The following is an 11,443-nucleotide window of genomic DNA, read 5'->3' on the forward strand; positions in this document are numbered from 1 at the left end:
TTTAGTGCCTGAAAGTCCTTCACGGGGAAGTCTGGAGGTATATCGGCTGGCCAGCTCTGTCTGCAGCCCCATGCCAAAGACCTTGCTGCCATAGTGCCAGCCCAGTTCGCAGGCCCATGGAGGGAGCAGAGGTGCAGAAGCAGAAGTGATTTCTCCTTCCTGTTGCTAAATGTGTTTATTTTTAGATGCCTTCTGCAGTTCCGTGCACTGTTTCACAGATGTGAAGGAATAACACCTCCACATCGTGGACTTTTAAATGAGCAGGTGTGAAAGACCCACTCCCCCCAGGACTGTGATCTTAGACGGAGAGCAACTAGTAGTGTTTTTGTCTTTATTTATTTATTTATTTTTGTGAGCTCTTAGAAAGTGTAATAGTCCTTTTTTCATTGTGCATAATAAGAGAACCTACATTTCCATATAAATTTTTTTTAATGTTCTGTCACTGTCATTTTCATAATCAGATGTTCTGAACTCTGATAAAATAGCTGAACTCTACAGCAGCTATTCCACAGAAATTCAAGACCCTCTGAGGTGCCAGACCCCTGTCAGGGGCTACCCTTTCTCTCTCTCTCCTTTTTTCATCTCTCTTCACTTTTCTTTACCTCTCCCTTTGTACTTTGTCCCTCCCTCCATCTCCCCCCCCCTCTATGGTGTTGGCGGAAGCCTGTTATCTGTTGCTCTCTCTGCAGCGCGTGATCCCTGGCCCTGGCTGGCAGCTCCAGCTCTGTGATCACAGGAAGTGTACTGGAAGCAGTTGTTCTGTGTTGTCTCCGGTTCCAGCGTGAGCTGATTGAGTGTATAGAGGCCAGGTCATTGAGCCCCCACCACACTCACTTCCCTGTTTCCCAAATGCTGGCCTGTTGGGGCACTAGCAGCACTGGGGGAGGGGAGCAGTGGGGGCATGTGGTGTTACAGAAGGGGCTTGCAGAGAAGTCCTTTAGTGTATGCCCTTAATTATAACTCGCATGAGAGAGAGAGAGAGAGAGAGAGAGAGAGAGAGAGAGAGAGAGAGAGAGAGAGACCAAGACCAACTGTGCAAATTAGGCAGGTAGTTGTGAAGGGGTACAAAATGAGGGGACTCCTGTATCCTGTGGCTGATGTCACATGTCGAATGAAAGGTACCATTGTTAGTGTTGTGTGCAAACTAGTGAGGAAAGTTTCTCCCCTGCATGCGAAGAGAGTTTGATGCAGGGATTTACAAGGCTGTTGCGCTGTGCCTGTGAACTCAGACAGTCGATTGTGAGGTAGGTCATGTGAATGGCTGCAAAAATCACACCAGTGCGACTTTCCTCTTATCTGTACACATATCATTCGTGGAGCTGTGGTTTTGCTTTCTCACACTGGACTTGGAAAACGTACAATTGACTTGTTTCTGCTTGGGGCCATGCGGTGAGTCGTGTGTTCTTATCCCTGTGCCTCTGACAGGGAGAGATGGGTAATTGCGTGTGTGGGGCCCGAGCAAGTGGCCTTAAGTGAAACGCTGAGCAGCACGGTTTGCTACAGGCACAGTTCTCAGCGTCGACTCTTTGATCTGAGTGCGGGCTCATGAATAAACATGACTTGTCCTGCTTGTGTGATGAGTGAAGAGAGAGGGAGGGAATTAAGGGTGAGCACACCCTGTATTTAAAAAAAAAAATTTTTTTTGCATTGTGCTTGATGTCATGCTGCATAAAAAAGTTACAGAGAGGCAGTTAGTCATGGCCCCTTCTTATTGAGCACACCATCTTTTCACACTCAGACAGAGAAAAGGGCAAAAAAGCAGTGATATCAAGAATTATGGGAAAAGCTCTTGATTTTTGACATGCCATGCCCTCCTTCCTGCTCTAGCTTTACTTCAAAAGTTCTCACTTTCTCTCTCTGTCCCCCCCCCCCGCTCTCTTCTCAACTCTGTGCTCCACACATGCTCAAGTTGCACACAGTTTAAAGTGATGGGCCTTCCACTGTCACATGCCTGATTAGCGACGTGTGTGGGCTTGGAATATGGGTCTTTGGTGCACGTGAGCATAGGAGGACTCCAGAAGCACACCCCTCTGACAAACACCCAGTCATGCCCTACAGGTCTGAAGCTCACTCAATTTCAAAGGGTATGTGTGGTAAAAAAACAAACAAACTAAAACAACAAGAAGGGGTGATTAGGCAGGTAGTGAATGTGTCAGAGCTGACAGGCAATAGTTCACACTGGAAACTGACTTCTGAAAGTTTGACTTGCACCATGTATTTTTGACCCCAAACTTCCATCACCGTCTACATCACCTTTGACACACATTAGAGCCTTTTTTTTCCTGAAATCTCCTTGTGGATTAGAGGGGCTTTGTGGATGTTCAGGCAGTGTCCTGCCTTGTGTTTCAGTCAGTATAAAGCTTTTATTCTATTTTTTTTTTTTTTTAATTTAAAGTGTTTATTTTATTTATAAAATCTTCTGAAATGATCACATGTCGTCTTTTCAGATTCATCTTTGGAATTATTTTTCTGCTTTTGCTCTGGGAATTTTTTGCGAGTTTGGAACACTGGGTGTAGGGCTGACTGGTGTGTCAGGACGTCTGTACAGAGATGGATCTTGGCAATGTGGACCTACTTCAAAGGCGTTAGTGCTGTATGGGCAGTGGTGGTTTGCTTTAGTCACTCTCCATATAGATGGAAGGAGATTAGCATGCTGTTCTGCACTTTCTGTCTCTCTCTCTCAAATTTTCTCTGAATGCGAATGTGCGAAGAAAACCTTGCTGGCCTGTCGAGTAAAGTCCTGGGAGTTGTGATGGTCTCCAAAGAGGTTCGTAAGTGAGAAGCTCTCTTCTCAGCACTTGTTTACGTTAGAGGCTGAACCCTCTGTGAGCCGAGCCGTTAGTGACCGGCAGCCTATAGTTTTCCAGACCGCCTTTGATTTCCAGTACAGAATTGGCTCGCTGTGGCGCTGTCACTCAGTCACCATCCTCAACGTCGAGGGCCACTGCAGAAACCACAGCGTGGATGTCTTTGTTGCATTCTTCTTTGGTGAAAGCCCAGACAGAAGGATGGAAAGACAGAAGGGATTCAGCAGCTGTAGCAAGCAGCCAAAAAAAGAAAGAAAATCAACAAAACATATAGTACCCAGTAATGAAGCAAGCATTCATCAATAGCACAGAATAAAATGTACATATTAATTGAGTGCAGTGAATTTTTCTATGATTAAATTACCCTTTTTATAGGAGTGAATGGTATCCATGTGAAATAACTTGGTTTAATTAACTTCAGTTAGCCTCCTCAATGAAATAAGCCTTTTGTTTTTTCTTTTGAGTGTAGTCATACTTTCATTTTTTTTCCCCCTTTTTCAAGTTTAGGGGATGTGTTCCTCGACTCTGGTATGGGCATAGGGGATGGTGTGGCAGGCATTGGGGCAGATGTCATGGTGTGCTGTATGCTTGTAGGGCCCTGTCCGATGAGGAAGGCCTGTACAAATGTGCACATCCTGGACGCTGGATGACGATGAAATGTTAGGCAACAGTTGAGCTTTTGGCAAAGGAGGGAACCATACTGCACCTCGCTTCCTGAGAATCTTACTTTTCTACTCATTTTGTTTTATCTGTAAACATTTGTTAAAAGTGATATGAGCAATTTTGAGACAAGTACAACCCCCCACCCATGCCCAAAGTTGCTGCATGTGTTATCTGCATGATTAATAAAGTGCACAGCAGTCTTGTGTAATGCACCGAGACAGTAGGAGCGTTGCATGGACACTGATATGGAGCTCAGACATAGTGCCTCTGCCAGTTTAGACACCTTTTTGGCCATTCTAGGTTTGTAGTGAATCACATCTTGTTTGCTCCCCCTAACTTTTGGCTTAATAATCATTAATTGCAACCTGTCTATCTAGCAGCATGTTTTCCATAGGCACTACAAATGCTTGCGGCATTATGGTTCAGCCTGATTTATCCGTAACATTGAGAACGAGATTTGACACCACAGGTAGATGGGGGAGGTTGTTGTAGAACAGTCTCTGTGGCAGGGACATCATGACGGATGAGAGGAAGTGTACAGGATGCTTTATAGTGTAACTGTGGGCTTTGCAGTGGGGCTCTTTTTTTTTTACAACGGTGTGCTCTTGGACATGACCACATGCACATGGCATGCTTGCTTAACTGACAGGGAGAGGGTAACACTGGGGATGTAAACTGCTCAGTGTGCTGTTCTTTAAGGAGGGAAAGAGTCCTGGGCTGTGTGAAATGCAATTCTTGGGCCTATTCTCAATCACACCCATGTTAAGTATTGGAATAATAGAGAGGAACTGTAGTTGTCTGTGTTCTAATGGTTTTCCTGTGTGCCTGGTATAAACTGTGAGGTGAGCTCTCCAGGGCTTTTAATAAGTAGGCTAGAAATTAATCATCAGTAGCTCAATATACCTGGAATATACTGGGAGTGTATATTGTCATGCAAATATTGTCATGTGTTGAAAGTGGAGGGAATTTAAAGTCAAGTAATGTGGTACACCACATTGACAGTTCATTCTTCGAGGTTTTAATGCTGCTGCTATGATACTAAGAGTTTTATTTATTTAGTGACCTGGTGCTCTGGACCGCACCGTCTGCCTGGTGCAGCAGAAGGCAATCATGTTTTATTTCTTTAGCATTTTCATTTAGGAGGCCAGTAAATAAAAGATGCAAAATGAGTCTCATCATCCAAGGAGTTTGGAAACTCAATTCTCTGCCTGACTGACCAGGATGACAAGGATGTTTTTTTTTTTCCTCTTTTTCTTTTCTTCTTTGTGTGTGTGTGTGTGTGTGTGTGTGTGTGTGTGTGTGTGTGTGTGTGTGTGTGTGTGTGTGTGTGTGTGTGTGTGTGATGGAGTTTGAGTGAGGATGCAGGGTGGTGCCTGGACTGCTCCTGCACTACCTCCATCTTCATGAGCTCTTACTTTCCTCTGCCCTTCTCTCATGGTCTACAGTGCTCCTCCAGAGAGCTGGGCTACACTGGTGCTCATTGCTTGATACCAAAAGCACATATACATGCTCAGTATTCATGTTCTCCTCAGTGCTTATCAGAATGAACAGAGATCTTGGGAATTGCCTGGTTGATTTTAGCCACACTTACTGCCATCATCCCATCACTTAGACGGCATTCTTACTTGTGTCTCTGCTCGCTGTGAGTTTTTGGCATAAAATTATATCAAATTAAACTTTTGTAGCTATCTTACTTTAAAATTATGTTCAGAAAAGTTAGTTGGTACGAATCCATGCATGTTTCAGTTGAGCGCTCATATGTTGTTAATTTGGAATCATTTTAAATTCAGAAAGTGATGGTTTGAATTTTTAAAGCTTTATTGGTGGCTACATGGCATTAAGTAGCTGTTTACTGTTCAGGGACTACAGGGAATTAGGACATACACAAATGATAAACAGTGTCAGTTGGATGCAGATGATATGTACTTAACATCTTCACTTTCTGGGCCCATTGATTCTTTTCAGCTTTGCCGCAACCCGCATCTATTGCAGAAAAAGAGGAAGAACAATGCTTGTATGCATTTGAAAGGAGCCTGTTCCATCTGAGCGCAAGCCCGCCTGCCTTTTCTTCTGCCAGAATTCCAGCAGACAGTCAGAGGTGAAAATGTTCCAGGCTTGTTGATCTTGACTGTCGAGCTTTGGGCTTTTGTATGAGCATTGGCAGGTTTGATGGGTGTCCACGCCTTTTGTACGCAGAGGTAATCCACAGAGCAGCGTTCCATTTACGCCTTGCTGAGGACAGAAGGCCTGTTGGCAGCTGTCTTTCCCCCCCGATTGAGTATCGCATGTTAGCTTTGTTAGCTCACAGAGGTTGGTGCTGTGGAGGTTAGCTCCTCTGAGGTTAGCAGCATGGCCTCTACTCCTCTGACTGACACCACCCATCTACTCACCTTCTAAAACCTGAACCTATGCAGAGCCCTCTGTTTCAGCACAGAGCAGACAGCTGTGCTGGTCTGTTGAGGCCACTGCCCCCTTCACTGGGCAAGGGACCGCTGTCCTGCGACATAGCTGTGATGCTCTGCATAAGCCTCAGTGTAGTACAGCACTTCAGGGACAGAGCTCAGCCATCCCCACTACTCTGTATGCAGGTGGAAGCCACTGTCAATTAATCCCTGCCCCCCTTTTTTAATTAAGAAAATTGCTTGTCCAACCCTGTTCAAAAGACATATTATACTTTATTAAGTAAGTTCTTGAGCAGGCCCAATAACAGATGTAGTGGAAGTGAGGGCACAGACAGTGAACCAGTGATTTGAATTGACTGTTACAGGAACATGGTGAGCCTCTTGGAGTTGCAGCTCTAAAAGTATTGGGGATTGGGATGGTAATTCCAATCTTCTTCCCCTAAAGTTTTTATGTAATTGTGTAGCATGTCAAGGATTAATATTTTCTTTCTTTTTCTGTTCTTTTTGCTTCCTCTCTTTTTTTTTTTCGAGGAAGACATTTCCTGCTAAATCGCCTTCTCTGGTGAAGCACGCTGCTTAGTTGAGCTCTTACATAGCCTTAACTTCCTTTCTAAAATGGAGAGAGGGAGAGAGAGGGAGAGAGAGGGAGAGAGAGGGAGAGAGAGGGAGAGAGAGAGAGAGAGAGAGAGAGAGAGAGCGAGCAAGTAAAGTAATAAGAAATATACTGTACTTCTACTTCAGGTAATGAACAGTGCTTTAAAAGATTACTCTATCTAGAATGTGATTAAAGTTGCTATATGCATTTTTGATGTGGTTATGCTGGATCTACAGTTTATTAAAATAGAAAATACCTGGCTCCTTGTTTTCCAGGCAGTGCAGGAATGAGCACTATGTTTATACATAGCATTCTCATCATTGCCAGCCATTTTAGATCCGTCATCATGGCACTTATGTGACTTTATCTAGCCCTGCAGACAGTTCTTTAATATGATTGTGTGTGATGATGGTTTGTGCATTTCCACCAGTGATGCAGAGATTTAAAGTTTATAAATGCGGGTTTAGAACAGGAGGCAAAAAAAAACACCTTTGGCTTTTCAGTTAGAAATTTCCATAATTTTTAATAAAAGCATTGATCTTAAACTGCAATCTCAGGATGAACTCACAACTTTCACTATTTACCTTTTTTTGTGCAGTGTAGGAAGACAAGTGTTTAAGCAGACTCGTTTACTTTGTCTTCTCCTTTTTTGTGTCCTTTTATGTGTATCGAGTACAACACACAGTAAAATGGCAACATGAGGATTGTGAAATAACTGGCAATGTTGTAATGATAGAATTGGGTGGGGTGAGATTTGTGAGCTGTTGGTTTAGATTAGATTTTCCTAGGCTTTTATTAACACAGCCCTGGTTAAGGCGTTGTCCCTATAGCAAGCATAAATGGCTTTATTTAATGCCCATTTGGTTTATAGCCTAAATTAGGAAATTGTGCTCTATCGTTTTCAGTAAAAATGAGACCCCAGTTTTGTTAAATTATGAGAAATGGTAACTGCCCAAGATTGGGAAAAACTATGCAACACACACACTCATGCCACACAAATATTCTCTCTCTCACTCTCTCTCACCCATTCTCTAACAGCAGGTAAATGTGAAGTGGTGTTCAGCTGTAAACATAATGACTCTGGGACTCAAACTACTTCAGTGTAGTTTATATCAAAGCAAGACCTATTTTAATGGGAGATTTTGAGTAGAAGTTAATTTTGAGTAGAAGTTACTAAGAACAAACATGCATATATGACCTCACTGAATGCTGCTGGTAATTTCTTGTCATGAATCAGGTTATAAATCTCCATTTTTTCCCCTCTCTTGTCTTTGATTTGGTGCACTGTGTAAAATGCATGTCCATAAGCCACATCCTTGAGCACATCCTTGAATGAGCACATTTTATTCATTAAAATATCATCCAAAAACCCACGCCTGCCAGAGTCTCTGATATTAGAGTGGGGAATTTACGGATTGAGCTGGAAGACAGACTGGAAGGCCTGTTTGCTTTTTTTTTTTAGAATGGTTTTGGGAATCGAAGAACAATTGAGGAGCTTTTATAGGTCCTATTGTGTGAGGAGAGCAGATGTCTGACTCCAACAGGCGACTCCAACAGCCGACTCCAACTGCCTCCAAAACGGAGCTGAATGTCTGTGCAGACTAGGCCACACACTGATTGTTTTGCTTTAGTCATAAAAAGGAACTAACTCTGCCCTCTTCCTCCGGCTGGCTTTCAGATATGGTGCGGAAAAAGAATCCCCCTTTGAGAAGCTTCGGTGGTGAGGAAGAGGAGGGCGAGGCAGTGGCAGCAGAGGCCACGGGTCCAGCAAGCGGTGAGACGGCGAATGAGGCCTTGGAGCCCAACAAGCCACTGGCGGAGGAGCAGGAGGAGTCTTGCCCCAGTCCTGTGAAGGGAGACAAGGCTGGCTTTCATTACCCCAGCCACAAGCAGGCAGGAAACTTGCTGGCCTTCCCATGCCAGGAGCGCAATGACACAGGGCCACCAGACAGGGCTGCCTCCCCAGCACAGTCAGACATGGGTGAGGCGGAGGATGCGGCCCACAGACCTGCCGACACGGGAGATGGCAGCAGGGGTGAGGTTGAGGGCCAGAGGCGAGTCAGCTGCGTCATCGTGCAGAGCTGTTCCAGCAACGGGGAGGAGGGGGTCCCAGTCCATAGCCCTCTGGTGCTGTTGGGATCTGACAGTATCTGTACAGATGTGGTAGATGGCTCCAGGCTGCCCCCAGTCCCGCTGCATCCCCGCAGGCCCAGCGATGGCCCAGAGGAGGCTTCCAGTCCACTGGGAGCGGAGACGGGTGCGCCACCACCCTCCTCACCCAAGCTGCAGGATTTCAAGTGCAACATCTGCGGGTATGGCTACTACGGCAATGACCCAACCGACTTGATCAAACACTTCCGCAAGTACCACCTGGGCCTGCACAACCGCACACGGCAGGATGCCGAACTGGACAGTAAGATCCTGGCCCTGCACAACATGGTGCAGTTCATGGGCCAGAGCCAGAGTGTTAGCCAGGCCAAAGAGGGCCCTCATCCCCTGGGCCTGTCGGCGGGGAGTGCAACGGGTCCCGACGCAGGCTCGCCTAGAGCCTCACTGCTCAACGGTACTTATGACGTTCAGGTAATCTTTGCACGCTGTCTGCTGTTCCCATGCTCACAAGTATGCATGAATCATACACACAAATAGTATTAAAAGTGATGCTTCTTGGAAGTCCATACTATGAATGAACTGCAAAATACATTCCACACCTCCAGCTCATTTTGCAGCCTGTCCCCTTTCCAAGTCCATGTCCATATTAGAATTACTTTATATAAAAGTCCTATAGTCCAAAATGAAAACTGGTCTTTTGACATCTATCAAACCCCACTTACCCCTGCTGTAACAATAATTGTAACCTGTTTTCTGTCGCTATTTTATTACTATTATTTTATTATATTGTTATTATTTATCCACTAGTAAAAGACTACTGAACTCACACTTATACATGCCTTAGTGAGCAGGTTGAATAGGCTAACAACTTATGCGTTATGCACAAAACTTCTGAAATTTTCCCCTTAAAAATGACCATGCTTTCAGTCTTTTTCAGTTTGACCTTCAGGCCCACAAATTGTCATTTAACTGTGTAAACCTTAAAAGAAGGAATAATGAGTCTTTATTCAGCATTCATTTCTAGTGGAATTTTCCATGCAGTAATATCGATGACTGCGATTTCTCATTTCACCAATGAAAAAGGGAGAAAGAGCGGATCGGGAAGTTGGCTGAGTAGAGCCAGTAAAAACAGGCCAGGCGATTTTCTTTTAAACGATGGCTAATGAACAGATGTCATAGCTTTTTATCTGTGCTGCGTTTGCTGTGGTTTTGCTTCATTGACGTCGTGTTTAATATTCGACTGGCATATTTAACCCCATTGTTGCTGTGTTGCAAGGTCTTTGTCTTTCTCTATGCCGGGCCAGTTTGGCGGTTGCTTGGACCATTTGGCTGGAGTGGCTTTGATGCTATTCTCGTTCTGAAAGCAACAAAGCTTTCCCATACTTATTTCTTTCTCCTAGTCTATCTGGACTTTGAAACTATTTCCGTGTTGAATACGATCTTGTCGCACTTTATTCATTTTAATATTTCAGAGATGTGATGGTCTTTAATTCTTCCAAGCATATTACTTCCTCTGAAACAGCCTTTCTTCTTTCTTCTTTTTTGAGAGCCCGCATCGCCTTCATGTTCTGTGTATTGTGTGTAAGTGAGTAGCAGCAATAGCTCCAGCATCTGTGCCTTGAAGCTTTGGGACAGTTAGGCCAGAGGAGTGGAAAGGCCAGGAGTGTTGATCTTCAGAGAGGCTGCTGACATCAAGGATGCCCTTCCTCATTGCACAACATGATCTAAGCCAGTAAGGTAGACTGGCACTGCTGCTGAAGATGTTGTTTTGGATTAGTGTTGCTAAATTTTGCCCCCAAAATTTGATCTAAACTGTTGTGGTTAATATTTTTTTAAATAATGGAGGTAGACAAAGTGGATCTGTTTTATCTTCATTTTATTAACAACAATGAGTTGGCATCCAGACTCAAATTAGCTCCGTTTGTGAATGTGAATGTTTGAAATTAGGGTCTGTAACAAAACACAAGTGGTGGTGATTTGTTTAATCATCATCTCTTCATGTAGCTCTAGGGCTACTAGTAGGGAAAACCTACACCACTGACATACAAGTTTAAATGCAGACAGTGGGTTTATCCCAGTGCACATGAAGATGGAGACCTCCCCCTTTGCACTAAAGCATGCTGTCTTTGATGGTAGAATGTTCCAGATGCACAGTGCATACTTCAAGGTGCTCATTTTGAGTGAGGAGTTCACTTGAATGTTGTATGCCTTTTTAAATGTTATTTTTTTGTTTTATTTATTTTTTTAAAGGTCAGATTTTTTCTTAAAATATTACAGATAAAAATCAGAAATTACCATGAGAAATTCTTAATGTGCTATGTTTACAGATTATCTTTTACAATTATTTTTCCTTGAATACAACTGAAGTCCCCATTAGCAGATTTCCTAACCTTTCTGGTTTAATTAGGAGCTCAGCAGTTGGCTTTAGATTGAACCTAAATGATGATAACTTGCGAAGATCACTTTAGGATTTATTTAATTCATACCATTTATAGTCTCACTATGTAGTGCCACTGAGCCCTCAACATTTAATGCACTGCCACTCTCTTTCTCAGCAGTGTTCACACTCCTCAAGCCTGTTCGCTAAATACTTTTCAAAAACTCAGCACTGAAAACTACTAAAAACATTTGAAGCTGGTGTGGTGAGGAGATAACCACCCTGTACACAGCAAGTGTTATTAAAAGTAGTTAAGAAGTGTTATTAAAAATTGTCCATCTGATGTCTGTCACGTAACATCAGAGCACTGTTTCTCTACACTTGTTCTCTTTCTATGGCTGACCTTTTGTCTCCTCTCCTCTCGCTTTACCTTTCCTCTCAGGTGACGCTAGCGGGCACCTTCATTGGCATTGGCCGCAAGACTCCAGAC

General features: G+C 43.8%; 1 protein-coding gene across 4 annotated transcripts in view; it reads left to right on the plus strand.

The window, feature by feature from the left end:
- trps1 (trichorhinophalangeal syndrome I) overlaps nt 1-11,443 on the plus strand; it is a 98,281-nt gene that overhangs the window by 14,229 nt on the left and 72,609 nt on the right. For all 4 annotated transcript variants that reach the window (XM_035528828.1, XM_035528827.1, XM_035528831.1 and 1 more), the window contains 2 exons: nt 8,146-9,047; nt 11,396-11,443. The exon at nt 11,396-11,443 is cut by the window's right edge and continues 1,064 nt beyond it. In XM_035528828.1, the coding sequence (XP_035384721.1) occupies nt 8,146-9,047; nt 11,396-11,443 (950 nt within the window). The remainder of the gene's footprint in view (nt 1-8,145; nt 9,048-11,395) is intronic.

The sequence above is a fragment of the Electrophorus electricus genome, chromosome 8 (assembly GCF_013358815.1).
Source record: "Electrophorus electricus isolate fEleEle1 chromosome 8, fEleEle1.pri, whole genome shotgun sequence".
Classification (NCBI taxonomy): Eukaryota; Metazoa; Chordata; class Actinopteri; order Gymnotiformes; family Gymnotidae; genus Electrophorus; species Electrophorus electricus.